We start from the raw sequence: 16,593 nt of genomic DNA on the forward strand, positions 1-16,593 counted from the left end.
TGGTGACAGCATTTCCAGATAACACCAAGCATCTACTTACATATTCTGGGTTATTTTTCTGGCAGTGTTGGTCAATGCTTTGAGCCAAACCATAAACGTGTGTCTGTCCATCCAACTCCTCATAAATCTATCTCAACAGCTGATCATCTGATCGCCTTTAAACTTGCTGGTTAAACTGTTTAGGACTTAAACGAAGTGCAGTGGTGAGCAGTTCTCATGTTTTGGCTAAAAGTTTTTTTTGAGTACTGCATGCGCCACTCTGTCCACAGGACAGGGTCCACACGCACACAGAGTTTACCGTATTCCCAGATTTCATAACCCTAAATTTACACAGTATTTAGGGCTTTGCAGGCATGTGTAGATACATATCCCCTTTTTAAACCTGGAAGTTTATTATTTCTTATTATGTGAATTGTTGCAACCAAAGATACCCAGGGTTAAATTCTTTATGAACATGCACTACACTAGTGAGGTTGCAAAAATCTCTGGGTCTCTTCCACAGTGTGTTTTGCCCTCGCTGAGCCCGATTCTTCCTGTTAAAAGGGAGTTTTTCCTTCCCGCTGTTGCTGAGTGCAAAATCCAAGGAGGTCATTTGGTTATTAGAGTTTTCTCTGTTTCATTGTAGGGCCTTTACTTTACAGTATAAACCACCTTGAGGCAAATGCTGTTGTAAATTTGCATTACATAAATACAACTGAAATGAATTGAAAGGTGGCTATAAATTGGTCAAGTTCTGAGACGAGAGGGAACGCGGTAATGTATCTTGGTATGTCTGAATCAAGCTATAAGGAACATTAATGTAATAGCCACCTAGTCTCAGTAAAGCTGTCTCTTTGTGTCGTTTAGACACAGCTATCCTCCCCCATTCTGGCGGGTTTGAAATTGAGGAAAATAAAGTTGGTTAAAAACACCAGACTTTTGAGGCGGAAGATTCCATGTTTTGGAAAAGCCGTCCTTCATTTAGACTGAGGAGACGGTGAAATTCTTGAATTTGGCACAAAACGTTTGCTTTGTTTAGATTTGGACATGACTGTCACGCAGGCACCACGAGACTAATGTCTGTATGATTTGAGTAAGTCGAGCAGTCTGAAGGCGTCGTCTGCGGGGGGTTAGGGATGATATTTGAGACTTGTTTATAGTATTTTTCCAGCGCAGCCAGTTGATGTTTGGCCGCACTTCTGACAATCACAATCTTCTCCATGAAGCAGCCAAGGTCAGATTGCAGCCAGACAGTAAAAACTTATGGGGCTAAAACAACAGAGCCTTCTCAATGGACCATTAGTAAAAAAACGCCTTAAAACTCTTATAGGCTTCTATAAAAACACCCCGCCCTGCACTCCCCGTGCTGGTGTTTCAGTTTTTATGAAATCTGTGTGTTCGTCTCAGTCTTTCTGTTTTACTCTGTCTGCTTGTGGCGGCTTATTTTATATGCTTCCAGCTGTCTGATTCCTTTGTCGTGTTTGTCGTCTTTGAAACAACCTTCACTTGTTTTTTATCAGCTTGTCCTTTTTGCTCCAGTCATTTTTTAAATGCTCTCATCATCTTTCAGCTCTTTTATCCATCAGTGAGTCCCTCCCTTTTTACACTTGTTTCACTCATTGTTGATTTCACGATGGACAGTATCTGTTTGACATGATCTGAGTTTGAACTTGAAGGCAAAACATTTAATGGAAAACACTGTCAAAGTTAGCTTTGGTCTTCATTGTGGCTTGTATTTTTCCTGACTTCTTGTCTACACACGTTAATTACTTTGGACTGCTGCAGTTGTTAGGGATGCATTGATGTGTTATGTTGATCAGATCACTCTGAAATCTCCAAAAAGAATGGCACGATCTCCTCATTTGACTTTTATACATAGCACAGACGAAGCAACAGCAAACAGTAGGTAGGTTGGAGATACTTTCCAGCTGCTGCGTCAGCAGTTTTCCTTTGTTTCTATGTTTGCAGAAGTTTTCAACTAAACTGAAAACAGCAGCCAAGTGAACCTGCACAGTTAATCATCTCAAAAACGATCATTCATCTGTCGGCTTCTTACGATTACAAAGCATAATGTTGTTATCAGGTGTGCACTCGGAATGAGAGCAGAGAGAGGAGAAATTAGCATGATCATAAATTACAGCCTGTGTAGTAAAGGCTCTAATACTGAGCTGAAATGAGAGAAGTGCTTATAAAGAAGGCGAATTATTGTTTATTTGGTCCTGTTCTCAGGTGCTAATTTAATTTTAATTTAATTCATTTAACACTGATATTGGATTGATGTTCTCTATCAGCAGATATGCATAGACAGGGTGTCCGTATCAAATGGAAACAGTCCTCTTTTGATTACATCACCGGTCTTTCCTTTTATTTTACTTTTTTTCACATTCTCATATAAGATGAAAGCTGTATCAGTGTTTGTTATCTCGATCTGATACTGAATGCTGTCAGATTTATTCTCCACAATCCTGTTACAATGGTGGATGGCTGTATTATACATGGTCAAAGTCTATGTGAAAGTAATCCCTTTGGCTGAAAGCCGTGACTTTAGAACGAGGATATCCCTAAGACAGATGAGTCTTTTAATTATTTTTTTTTTTAACAGAGCAGTGGATTTTAACATACCGTTTCTAAATATCTTATTTTTCTTTAGAAAGCATAAATTATTTAAATTTGCACACAACAACAGAATTATTTTGGAAAAAAAATCAGGATTATTAGACATTTTTATTGAACCACAGCACAAATCACTGCTGTCCAATGATGTGCTTTGACTTTGTAATGCTCAAAGCTTGTAAAATCAAGTTAAAGCCTGACACCTATTTTACACACAGTATAAAAACCTTTGAGCTGTCACTCGAGCACATCCTGCCAAAAACAAAACAGGGGGCGTGTGTAAGACTACAACAAACAACTTCAAGCTGTTATCCAGCAAAGAGGATACACGTCTGACTATTTAAGATAAGATAAGATAAGATAAGATAACCTTTATTAGTCCCACACGTGGGAAATTTGTTTTGTCACAGCAGGAAGTGGACAGTGCAAAAGTTATGAGGCAAAAATTAGAATACAATAAGAATAAATACAGTACACAACTGTACAGAATAGAATAAAATAAAATACTATATACAGTAGAATAAAATAAAATAAATATACAATAAGATAAAAATAGAATACAAATACAAATACTATATACAACTGAGTAAAAATACAACGATGACAGAAAGGATTATTGCACTTAGTATTATTGCATATGTATGGATGTGTGTGCTTGATCAGTTAAAGTCTTTATTATGGAGTCTGACAGCAGTGGGGAGGAAAGACCTGCGAAATCTCTCCGTCCCACACCGTGGGTGCCGCAGTCTCCCACTGAAGGAGCTGCTCAGTGCTGTCACAGTCTGCTGCATGGGGTGGGAGATGTTGTCCATCAGGGATGACAGCTTAGCCGCCGTTCTCCTGTCACTCACCACCTCCACTGGGTCCAGAGGGCATCCTAGAACAGAGCTGGCCCTTCGGATCACCCTGTTCAGTCTCTTCCTGTCCCCAGCAGAGATGCACCGCCCCAGCAGACCACGCCATAAAAGATAGCAGAAGCCACAACAGAGTCATAGAATTTCTTCAGGAGTGGGCCCTCCACTCCAAACGACCTGAGTCTCCGCAGCAGGTACAGCCTGCTCTGCCCTTTCCTGTAGAGGGCGTCTGAGTTATGAGTCCAGTCCAGTCTATTGTTCAGATGAACACCAAGGTACCTGTAGCTGTCCACAGCCTCAATGTCCATACCTTGGATGTTCAGTGGTTGCAGTGGAGAATGCTTGTGCCTGCGGAAGTCTACCACCAGTTCCTTGGTTTTACTGGCGTTGATCTGGAGGTAGTTCAGCTGGCACCAGTCCACAAAGTCTTGGGTCAGACCTCTGTACTCCTTGTCGTCCCCATCAGTGATGAGGCCGACTATTGCAGAGTCATCAGAGAACTTCTGCAGGAAGCACTGGGTGGAATTGTGGGAGAAGTCTGCAGTGTAGATGGTGAAGAGGAACGGAGCCAGAACTGTTCCCTGTGGGGCCCCCGTACTGCAGACGACCCTGTCCGACACACAGCCCTGAGTCCTCACATACTGTGGTCGGTCGGTGAGGTAGTCCAGGATCCAGGTAGTGAGGTGATGGTCCACTCCAGAGTTCACCAGCTTGTCCTTTAGAACCGAGGGAAGAATGGTGTTGAAGGCACTGGAGAAATCAAAGAACATGATTCTCACAGTGCTTCCAGCGGTCTCCAGGTGAGCGAGGGAACGATGTAGGAGGTGAATGACGGCATCATCCGCTCCAATGCCAGGCTGGTAGGCAAACTGAAGTGGGTCCAGTGATGAGCTTATTAGGCGCCGAAGCTGAGCCAGGACCAATTATTAGCATCAGGGAGGCTAATAATTTAGTTTAATTTGATTAATATAGTTTTTTTGATTTTGTGAAATAATTTTATTTTAATGTAAAATAAAGTAAAATAATGAAAGCAGTGTTTGGAAAAGCTACGTTAAAAATCCTTGCACTGTTTAACAGTACTTGGAAAATCAAATTTTCATACAGGGGGTAAGAGTTTTGTCATCTGTATCAGTTGTAGCTATGGGGACAGAAGCCCCACCCACCTGCTCTTCATACTTTTTAATTGCGAGGGACGGCCAATCAGAAGAAAGGGTTAAAGGGAGGAGGAAATGCAGCTAGAATAGTTTGAAGCTCCAGTGTACGATAAATGAACATTATCAAAGATTATTCTCTGCCCAGGTAGAGTTCAAGAATAAATATATAAAGGAGGAAATGAGCAGTGTTTTTCACGCAAACTAGTGAATTTAAAGGAGGATTCGTGGTCTGCTGATTATTTGATGGCGTCTGCGTCACCTGTTATCTTCAGCACAGACGTCCTCTTCGTCTTAGCTAATCAGTGCAACAGTGCAGTGTTTTGGCTTTTTAATTTGTGCACAAATTTTTGTATATTTTTTTTAATTAAATTTTTCTAATAAACCTCAAATTCACCTTTTCTCCCTGACCTTTGTCTTGTTGTGACATTTGAATTTCCCAGCAAAGTGTATGTCTGTGTCAACACGATCAGCATCTTCAATGAGGCATCGTCTGAGAACAGACCCCACTTCTTCACCCGAGCTTGGCCCCGATACTCAATGATGTGAAGAATATTTTCAATCAGGTCCTTGAGCAGACTAAGCAGAGGCTGACTAATGGCCAACTTAGCCCATATGTAAACATTTCCAGTGATGTCAGATTGTATAAGTAACGTAAAAATAGTTGAACAAACAAAAACAAAGTTATAAGCGGTGTCACTATTCATTCAGGTTTTTAATGTCCGCACAGAAAGGTTCAGTTCGAGCTGGAAACTTTTTCTTTCCTCGCCCCTCCCTTCCTCCCTCTCTCCTTCCAAGTGTGTGAGAAAACCCAAGAGTCAGGTCTGCCCTCCGTGTTGATAGTACACTGCTCTGTCTTGGAATGCCCACACTGCTGATAGCAGCGACTATTTATGGTCCCAGTGTGTGTGAACAAGGAACACACACACAAACTCTTCATAGTTTTCCTGTGAACACAGCCACATGTTCTGCTGCCTGGCTCACACGCTCACCATGACTCCTCCAAAGCTTTCTTCCATTTTTCCCCCCCAATTACATTTTTTTTTGTTTGTGGTGGAACTTTACTGGTAAATGTCCCATTAGTCAAGTTTGCAATATTGGTGATGATATTGTGATATGGAGCTATATGATCTTGCCATGCAGTCATGTGCTCCTCCTCTGTGTGTGTTGGTGCAGATGTGTTCACAGGGCTGTAATGTTGAGGTCAGGTGCCACATTTCTCCTCTGAAGCACATGACAACTAAAGAGAGCCAAGGGGCCAGTCGCCCTCTTAAATGGACCATGCCGCTGCAATGAGACTGTGCACACACTCAAAAACATGGACTGTCTAAAGCTCCATAAACACAGGCACCAAAGTAATCATGCACTGGGTGTTGTAAAGGAGTTGGACACTCGAGTACTGAAACTTTTCAGCTGCTTACTGATGGTTTTGTGTGTCTGCCTTTTTTTTTTTAGAGTGGGAGGTGAGACGATTTTGTTGGTAGTGACTATAGGACACACTTTGAACTAGAGCAGGGCGATATGGCCAAAAATATTTATCACGATATATATTTGAGAATTTGCGATAACGATATAACCGACGATATAATTGATGCGAGACAAAATACAACTCCACAACATTACTAGCGCAAAAAGACAACCTTCCATTTATTTTCACTTAAACAAGAAGCTGGTTTTTATGTACATTAAAGCTTTATAAAAATGTAACAGTGCAAATGCAAATTCCTTGCTGAAAGTTTAACCAAAAGGCATTTCCAGTAGAAATGGGCTGACATATCCTGAGCGTAACCATGTATAATATCCACTGAAGTTAAAAAGAGGTGCTTTGCAACATTAAACTGCAGTGTGCAGTACGTATTTTTCGGACCATAAGGTGCACGGGATTATAAGGCACATTAAGTGAAACAAAGCAGTCAGATAAATCAAACTTTATTAAACTCATTCTTCTTGCTTCCTCCACTTCTGTACCATTGATTCATTAATGTTGAATTCTCTGGCAGCTGCTCTATTCCCATGTTGTTGCAGTATATTAATGACTAACCTCGTATTGTGGATGGATTATCTCAGTTGTTCTCCTGACTGAAGTTTGGTCCGTTTACAGCATCCTGCCATGCGATTGCATTTGTCTCTAACCATGAAGAACCTTCACGTTAACTTTTATAAGTGGAAAAGTGTTAGTGTTCGTCCTCCAGCTTCACTGTTTATGTTATGCTAACATAGCTGTGTCGCTAGCGATCACGTAGCACATCATTATATACCAGCTAGCCCAACTTCAGTAACCCTACAAACGTCACTGCTGTTTAGTTTCCTGTCTTCATCTATGTTGGAAGTGATAGCAGAGCTGTACGTTTGATTTTTTTTCAGAAATCTCTCAGTCAGAACATGCAATATCATGCTTAGGTAACTAGCGAAACTAGCGAGCTAACTTCCGCTAGCTTCCTGCTAACTTCTAACTCCGTTAAATGTAATAACTTTTGTTTTCATGGATGCCTGGAAGTTAAACTTTATAGTTACACCTGGTAAAGCAGCAATGCTGATCGTTTTATTAAAGATGAAAGAATTTAGACAGTTTTTAACTCTAAGTGATGCTGCAGTGTTCGTTTGACCTGAAGCATACGGAGTTTAGGACCCAGATTACTCCCAGATTTAAGAGCATCTTAGTCCGACAAATATGACAATAACAACGGCCGCTTGCATGTTCTGCAAAAAAATGTGCTTTGTTGTGTATCTGACGGACAAACACCAAACCAGTTCCACATCACTGAAGTTGCACCATTTTTACAAACCAATTCTGGTTCATCTGTTTCACTCAACAATCGGCCATGTGCGTATGAAAACAAAGGCACTGCGCATGCGCGTTTTACTCCCATTCTATCGCGATATGTCATTTTCCTATCGTTGCCTAACATTATACCGGTATTACCGTGAACGGTATAATATGGCCCAGCCCTACTTTGAACAGAATGCTTGAGATTTTAAGGTTAGCTGCTTTTGTGGTATCTGCCACTTGGGCACTTTTTAACATCACATTACTGCACGGTATTGTGCAAAAGTGTTGAGAACATGGAAAATAGGTACAACGATTTAACATCTGCAAACATACATGGAGCTACAATATATATGTGTGAAAAATAAAGCCTGTACAACTGTAACAAGTTTCAAAGTCAATATTTGGTGTGACCCTCTTTATCCTTGAACAGTCTGACCTCTCTGAGGCAGCTTTCTTGTAATTTCTTGAAGTAGTCTTCAGGAATAGTGCTCCAAGGTTCTTGAAGGACATTGAAATTTCTTATTTGGATGTTGGCTGATTTTTTTTTTTCTTAAATTCTCTGTGAGCATGATCCCACACTGCTTCAGTAACATTGAGGTCCGGGCTCTGGGGAGGCCAGCCCATGACTGAGTGTTCCACTGTGTGTCTTTTTACCGAGGTTTGCTTTAACAGCATTCACAGTGTGTTTGGGATTATTTTCATGCTATAAAATGAAAGTGATATTAATCTGAAGCTTTTCTAAATGATATAGCATGGCGGGTCAAAATCTGACTGTACCTTTCTGTGTTCACAATTCCACCAATTTTCACAACATCTCCAACACCGCTGGGTTAAACGCAGCCCCAATCCATGACAGAGCACCCACTGATCTTTACAGATGTTTTTGAACACACGGATGAAATCGGATGTCACTGTCCCCACATGCCAGGGCAGCGCAGTTCTGTAGTAGAAGAGTTGACGAGGAAGCGGTCCACCTTTGCCAGTTGGGTTGTAGAGGGCTGTCTTTTTCTAGCTCTCTTTACAGTGATGTGGAAAAAACAAACAGCTTTTAAACTTTCAGTTTTCAGTGAGATCTTAACATCGTTCAAACGGCAAAAAGTTTTGACTTGATGGTACAAGAGGATTCATCCCAACCAACCAAGAGTTTGCAACAAATGCAAAAAGATATTTTAAAAAATTGCTTTGTGAGTTTTTTAACTCGAATGTGAATATTTTGTGCACTTTTTATTATCGCATGACTGTAAAAAAAAAAGATTGTCTATCTCTTTGAGCAGATTTTACCTTCGTGATATTTTAGCCACAAAGCAGTTAGGAGGGAAAATAACTGTCACATTAATGTGGAATGAAAATAATGATTGCAGCTGCAGTCCTCGCAGTGATAGAAGTTCCAAATGTGTGTTTGGCGAGTAATTGCTGCTCGTTAGAAGCCCCAGTGAGAGTAGCTCGCAGTCATTAACTGCTGTTTTCCGGCCCTCCCCCATTTCTGCCTTTCCTTTTTATTTACCTCTACTCTTTCCTTTAACCCCTCCCCAATCTTTCTGTCGCCTCTCCAGAATCCCCCCAATCTCCCGTTTCCCTCTCCAAAATCCCCGTTTTCTGCTTCGCCTCAAAAATATCTGTAGTTTTATCTCTACTCGTTTCAGATAACCTCCCCCTTTCTTACCCTCTTCATTCTCAGCTCTCACATCACTCATTCACTCGCTCCCCCTCACCTTCCCTCAGAGGCCTTCCTCCCTCCCTCGTTTCCCCCTTGCCCTCTAACTTTTGGCCCTTTCTGGCTGCAACAAGGACTCCTTAACAGCTCTACCTGAATCAGCCCTGTGTTTTATCACTTGAACAGAAAACTCACACAGTCCACATGACTGGATGTGACGTCGACTTCTGTTTACACTCAGTTCGTCATAGAGCACTTTTATAACAGGAAAGGAACAATGAACAGAGCCTATAAAACTGCACTCATGCTGGTCTTTATATCATTGTGAATTTATTCATGGAAATTAGAAGATTTAAACCAATTAGGAACTTACTGTGTGCTGTCAAATCGAGTCTTTAAGCCCTCATGGCAGTTTTCATAAGAGCTAGTGCTGTATCCTTTCAATTTCCAAAGACATTTTGGCCAATAATCTCGTTCAGAAAAAGAAGTCTTCTCAGCTTGACAACATTGTTTAGAACTAGTAATAAAAAGTAATAAAGTAATGCACTTATTCACATCACTTATTCATCAGCAACAGTGTTTCACTTTCAAGCAGAAACGTTCTTCTTTTGCTGCTTTCCTTCATCGTTTGCGAAGTTAACGTGTGGTTGTAGACTTGACTAGACAACACAAATAGATGTGACATTATAGTAGGTTAGTGTGTAATATGCTTCATAATTTTTGGAATTTAAGTCAAGTTAAAAGTCAATTAATTGAGAAAATCATTCAAATATTTTTTGGGAAAATTGAAAATAATTAGTTTCCACACTATGTACACCATTTAAAATCACAGAGTGACAACAACGTGTTTGTATCTGTTACCTATAATAACGACAACACCTCAAGTCAGCCCTACATGTCTGCCATACATCACAGTATCAGTTTATTATTGTAGGGTCTTTACCATACAATATATAGTGCCTTGAGACAACTGGTGCTGTGATTTGGTGCGATAAGAATAGAGCTGAATTGAACTGAAGACTGTCCTTTAGAAGGAAAAGAGCAGCAAGTAAGTATAAATGTTTGTCCATTTCTGGCTGCTTCACGGGGCAGTAGCAGTTTAAGCTACCTAAACTACCAGACCTCCCAGACCTCCCTGTCCCTAGCCACCTTCTTCAGCTCTTCTTCAGGGGCACCACTGTCCGAAGCCTGGGTCCTGGCTCTACTCTGAGGTCTCCTTCTATTTGGTCATACCCAAAACACCTTAATTTGCTCTTTTCCATGTGGAGGAGTAGAACCTCTACTGTGAACCTCTGAGAATCCCTCCATGAATCACGCCTTTATTGTGTTAAAGGAGCTTTGGTGATGCCAGCAGGTGTCACTTTGCCCCTGGTAGAGTCTCCCAAGGCAGATTGGTCCCGGGTGAGGGGCTGGCCTAAGGTTGATTTAGAGTCAAAGTGACCTCTGAAACAATGGACCATGTTTATCAGGCCTACCCTGGATCCAGGCGTGGGGCAGGTGCTGGTTGGCGAGCCTCTGGGGCCCTCAGCCTGAATGAGCCACATAGGCCAGCCCTCCCGTGGATTGTTCAGCCGCAGTGTGGATCAGGAGGTAGTGAAAGGCAGAGGGCTTAAAACCGGCTCCCGGGACATGTTTCACATGTCTTTGTTTATTTGTTTGTTTATAATTCAGTTTTAATCAGTTATTAAGGTTTCCTGATGAGCTTTCCCTCGCTGTCTCCCAGTGAGTCTTTTCCTGTTTCAATACGGTAGGTTCTGTTCATTTGATTAACACCAAGAGTGATGGAGCAGTGAGTGTGGTCACAGTCATAGAGTCTGAAAAATATCAATATCCAGCAGTAGGTTATTGATAACATGGCAGTTTAGCCCCATTATTACACCTACCCATGGAAAGAATGACAAAAATATGTTCGAAAGTCAGTCAAGTTTAATGTGTTGCTCTTCAAATGTTGTAGTTCTTTTTTAGCATTTTAACTTCACTGTCAGATGTTCTTTGGCATATTGTTAATACATCACATAACACAGAAAATTACATTATAATCAATCCGAAAATCTTTCAGTACATCAAGAAAAAGAGTGGTTAATCATCACTTTTAGTTTAAGGTTGTAAAAGTATCTTTAAAAATCTCATATAGGTGTGCAGCTGTAAATTCACACAGCACCATAAACACTGGACAATTATGAGCCATTAATTTGTTTGAATGTGTTAGTTTCAAAGACCCACACAGATAAAGTGTCGACTGGCTCATGAACTCCCTGACCTCAGATTTTCCCGTCTCCAGCTGTGCACACACCATCCTCTCTGCTCTCTGCAGATGTGGAAAGCAAGCAACAAGTCCTCTTTGCAACCAAAATGTGACGAAGGATTTCACAGTGCAAAAGCATTTCAGTTTTGTTTTGTGTGTGTTTTTTTTTTTTTTTGTTTTTTTTTAACTTGCCTCTGAAGTGTTAAAAGCAACCAGCTGAAATTGCCATTTTCACCTGTGGTGCCTGGCCTTGAACGAGGCCTTTGTGGCGTATTTCTTCCAGGTCCATAATACCCAACCTTTATTTCACACATTTGTGCCAGCACGCCGCTTTTCCCTCGCTTCCTCTCCCCTCCCTTGTTTTCTCAGCCTCCTTTTCTTTTCTTCCCTCCAGCCTCACTGCGTCTGGAAGCTGCTGAAGAGCTGAATGGTCAGAGCCAAGATGAAGTCATCGTGTCTTTATATCATTATATTCTCCTTTTACCTTTTTTAGTCACAGAAAACCCATAAGGGTGGGGCGCCGGGGCATAGATTGGCTGTCGATGGGAACAACACACACACACACACACACACACACACACACACACACACACACACACACACACACACACACACCCTTTAACCCTGCTATGTGCCCACTCTTGCTCCTCCAGCAGGCCCAGTCCTTTCCATCCCAGTTCCCTCACTGTTTCCATGACACAGCTTCTTTAAATGGGCACAGTCACATTTTTTGGAGGGAGGGGGGGCGGGATGGTGTTTAAGGTGATGCTGACATTCGGTGGATAGTACTCCACTTTATGGTTACTCAGGAAATAATCATTGCTTGTGTGGTGCAATATGTCTATGTGGGAAAAAAAAATCTTTGAAGGTTCACCAGCTTTCATTTGGAAAATGCTGGTTTGCCACCTTCCCTTCATAGCCAACAGAAGACAACAAAGACTACCTGTGCTGTCTAAACCCGCCCCTTAATAAACCAGTGCTCAGCCTGTTTTCTAAGAGTGTAAATTAGGTTATTTATTGCAGCTACAACTGTCCAGTTGCAGGTTTTTGAGGAACTGCTCATCCAAACATGAATGAGTGATTTGAATCATTTGACACAGGAAACCAAAGACATAATGCAATATCATGTTTGAGTTGAGAGGTTTCGTGTTAGAAATAGGCTCGGGCTCCACATTTAATTCGGTTCAATTTGCACTTGGCGGCAGCAGGAAGAAAAAACTCCCTTTTAACAGGAAGAACCTCCGACAGGAGCAGACTCAGGGAGGGGCGGGGCATCTGCTGCGACTGGTTGAAGTTCAGGGAACTGAGAGAAAAGACACACTATTATAATCACTAAACTTAGGGGTAAGAGGTTGAATCCAAACAATCCAAATCATTGATAGTTTGTCCCCTTTATAACTATTGTGTGCTGGGATGATGTAAAGTTAATGGTGTGGCGGCTGTAATTAACTGGTGGGCTGCCCAACTGCAATAGTTGGAACTGGAGCATTTGTTTAGGTGGCTTGCTAGTTGGCACAGACCTTAAAGAGGTTTGTGCTTCTGTTTTTGTGGTAGTTCATTTATTAGCACCCACACAGTCAACTTAGAATCATGCAAATGCAACAACTTAGCAAAATGCTAACATTAAGGCTTCAACCTGTATAAAGTCGCCGCGTCCATCTTTTATATACAGTCCCTGGTTTGTGTGTCATCTCTCCACACATGTTGGAGCAGAAACACAAAGTGTTTTTACCCAAAATATGACAGTGGGCCTCATGGCACTGCACATACTCACTCACGTCCTCAGCAACACACCCAGCAAGTTTGGCAGAGTGTCGATCAGCTGTCCATCAGAAAGGTCGTGAATCCGCCTAAAAGTTTTTCTAATTGATTTTGGGGGGGTTTTCTCCCAAGCGGAGCTTTTTATGGCTAAATAGCAGCGTTTTTATTTACAGCAGCACCACAACATGTTGTCATGAGAATGAGGAGCACTCTGCTTGGTGGTGCAGGGAATGTTGTTGAAGCTGCTTGCGACACACCTAAATCGTCCCTTTTGATAAAAATCTTCTGCTAACTCCTAACAAGCATCTTTTCAGCTGCTTTTCCACTCATGCTAATATATTCCTGTATATGTGTGTGTGTGTGTGTGTGTGTGTGTGTGTGTGTGTGTTCGTTCCCCCATAAGAACATACACTGACTGACTGTTTGTCATGGACAAACTTTCCACACCATGGCGCACACATGTTCTTTTTTTTTTTTTTCATTTTCAGTGTGTATGTGTGTGCATGAGTACAGGCTGAGTAAACCCCACAGTGGTTTCCAGGCCCAGGGTGAATAAAGGTGCCTTTTGTCAGGCGTGGGGTGGGTGGGGGCCAGGGAGGTGGGTGGTGTCCAGTCTGGAACAAGCATGAATGTTCCCTCAGTTCCCTCAGACATTGCACTTCCCTGCCTACTTTCACAGCAGCGCTAGAAGAGAGCGAGAGAAAGGAGGCGGTGGTGGAGGAGGAGGACCTCTGGGTGGGGTAGGGAGGAGGTGAGCGGGAAGCTGGTGGGGGGGTGGGGCTTGCATCCAGCCAGTGAGCTCATTGGAACAGCGTTGTTGTTTTATCCTCCTACCGAGCGTGTAGTTTTTGGAAGGCATACGAGCCGCCGGCCGGCCAGCTCTCTCAGTCGCCCCTCAGTGCTGAGGCAGAGAGGAGCTACCCCACTACCCCGTCCTCATCCACCTTTTCTCCCCATAACCCACACATACACCCTCACTTAGCCACAGATATCGCTGAGGGAGGGAGGTCGAGCAGAGACTTGGTCGCGACAGTTAGGAGCACCTGTATGAGTTTTTCTCAGTTTTTCTTCACCCACCTGAGCTCTGATTGGTTTATTCACAACATGTTGTGTGTTTTTGTTTTCCACAACTTTTTTGCGATGGTGGCGACGAGGACCGAGAGAAAACCGGAGCAAAAGCAAGCTATGAGAGGAGACACTTAAAGGTGTCCTAACCGGATTTGTTTTCTCTCTGTGTTCCCCCCCCCTCAGCCATCCGGTGCTCCGGTGGAAAATGACCCTCTGGGCCCGCTGCCTCCTGGATGGGGTGAGTTCATCTAACGCACGCACACATGCACACACTTCTGCGACTGTTAACAAACTCCAGGCAAAGACGAGAATATTCTAAAATCGTCTCCAGGTGTGCTAGATTTACAGCCTGTTTGAAAAGAGTGATTCTGCCTCCCTCACCGGTCCTGCAGGTAGGTTTGGCGACACTCAAACTACCTGACGTGAACCTTCGATTTAATGGTTCAAAATGCGCTTTCCTTATGTGCGTGCAGCTGTTAGGTGGAGGTGTTGGAAAACAGTTGCTGCACGGTGAAATTTTCCCTCCCTTTTACAGATCTCAAAGCACATTTTTGGAGATTTCAAACCTTTCTTCTGGTTCTGTGGCTATTACATTTGTCCTGAATCACTGACCTGTGAGCCAGCCAACTGTTAATTGATTGATAAATCCCTCCACTGATGGTGATTTTCATTCCCATGTAGAAAAGCTGGATAAAGTGTCTCATGGTTTCTTTTCAGCGCTCTACTCATTTATCACTGTACGCTTTCCTTTTGCTCTGAAATCCACAAATTACAGAGGGCTGCGTTATTGATGGGGCTCTTCATCATCCACCGCTGCCCCAAAAGAGCAATGTAACCGGAGCCACGGCGAATTGTCCCCCGCACATTCATTCATAAACGAACGCTGCTGGCGGCTCCCGGTCCGCCAACATTTTCACAGACTTCATCACAGCCGTGTTCTCTCCAAAAATAAAAAATAAAAACCCCCAGCTTTCTGCCCGTGATGCCTTTTCAACATGTTGCGGTACCTCAAAACCTCAATTACATCGCTGGCTCTGATTTGCTTCTCGGTGCGCTTTTTTTTTTTTTTTTTTTCCTCATCTGCGGTTGCTCCGATTTGAAAAAGAGAAAGATGGGAGATGGAGGAGAAAAGAAGGGAAAGTGGCAAGTGGGGTGGTTATAGTAAAGTGGGGGGTGGAGTGAGTAGGAGTTGCAATGCGAGCACTACTGTTTCTGAACCCTCCACACACTCCTGTTAATGAGAAAAAGATGTCAGACCAGCGGCGGGAGGAGGAGGATGGGGCACCAGTGTACACTCTCTGCTGTATGTCTGTGGTCACTCTGACACACACACACACACACACACACACACATTTTGCTTTACCCCGGTGAGGTATTTGGATCACCCCACAGCGAAATGCCACAAAGACTCGCTGCTTTTCTCTCATAGCGGCGAGATTTTTTTCTTCTTCTCCTCTCGGTCAGGTGATCCCTCTGATCCCGTCGAGTGTGGAGTTTTCCAAGAACCTCTGAGCCCACTGAGCATGCTCCTTCTGCCCCATTTGTCTCCACAGAGAAGCGTCAGGACAATGGCAGGGTGTATTTCGTCAACCACAACACACGGACGACGCAGTGGGATGATCCTCGGACCCAAGGGTGAGACAGCGAGCTGGAAAATATCTCTGTGTGCGTGCATGTGTTGGCCTGCTTGTTAGGTGGCGTGCCGCTTTGGGTGTTTGCTCATACTCAAGACGTGGTAGTCATGCACAGTTTAGTATGACAACACAGTGACTCATCTACATTATGATATAAACACGAGTAGAGTATTATCCCCGAGAGGAACATTTATTTCACAGCCTGACATAAGTTAAAAAAAAGCAGCTTTACCTCACATTATGTTGGACACAGGTCTGATGCGCTGTTGGTCATCTCGCTCACTTTCCTGATTTTCCTCTCGTCTCACCCATACTAGTTGACCCGCTGACATTTCAGAGTTTGAGCCTTCTTTGCATCTTCTTCTGGAGATTCAGTTGCTCTCCTCGGTGTGTTAGATACACCTTTGTTGCCATTCTAGATCTTTTCTAGAATCCTAAAAGCATGATTTTCTTCTTGTAAATTATTCATTTTTTAGCATGCAGCCAACTGATTATTTTCCCCTTCCCCTTTTATAGAGTCTTTGATTCAAATTTTCAGGCTAGACAAGCAAAGCAAAAACACGTTAAAAAGACAACGTTTACGAAAAGGTGAAAAGCTGTGTTGTTCTTCTTAATTTTCATCCAAATTGGTTTGAAAAGTGAAAAACGCTGTTCCCCCTCTGCATTTCTGCAAATTCCTCGGACAACAGACAGATTTAAAAGCAGGCACTTCTTAGTAAGTAAAGTTTATTTATGTAGCACTTTTTAAGACAGGAATCTATTACAAAGCTGTATTAGCATCGTCACCTCTTACTGTGAGGTGGTGATGCCACTGTGTTAGCCTAGCATCCGGGAACACGATAGAAAGGAAACAGATTCACAGGC

General features: G+C 42.7%; 1 protein-coding gene across 2 annotated transcripts in view; it reads left to right on the forward strand.

The window, feature by feature from the left end:
- Positions 1-16,593, forward strand: part of wwp2 (WW domain containing E3 ubiquitin protein ligase 2) — a 63,600-nt gene that overhangs the window by 34,556 nt on the left and 12,451 nt on the right. For both annotated transcript variants that reach the window (XM_080874382.1, XM_080874383.1), the window contains exons 11-12: positions 14,279-14,333; positions 15,649-15,730. In XM_080874382.1, coding sequence (XP_080730508.1) covers positions 14,279-14,333; positions 15,649-15,730 — 137 coding nt within the window. The remainder of the gene's footprint in view (positions 1-14,278; positions 14,334-15,648; positions 15,731-16,593) is intronic.

Source organism: Rhamphochromis sp. 'chilingali', assembly GCF_963969265.1.
Source record: "Rhamphochromis sp. 'chilingali' genome assembly, chromosome: 2".
In the NCBI taxonomy this organism is placed as follows: Eukaryota; Metazoa; Chordata; class Actinopteri; order Cichliformes; family Cichlidae; genus Rhamphochromis; species Rhamphochromis sp. 'chilingali'.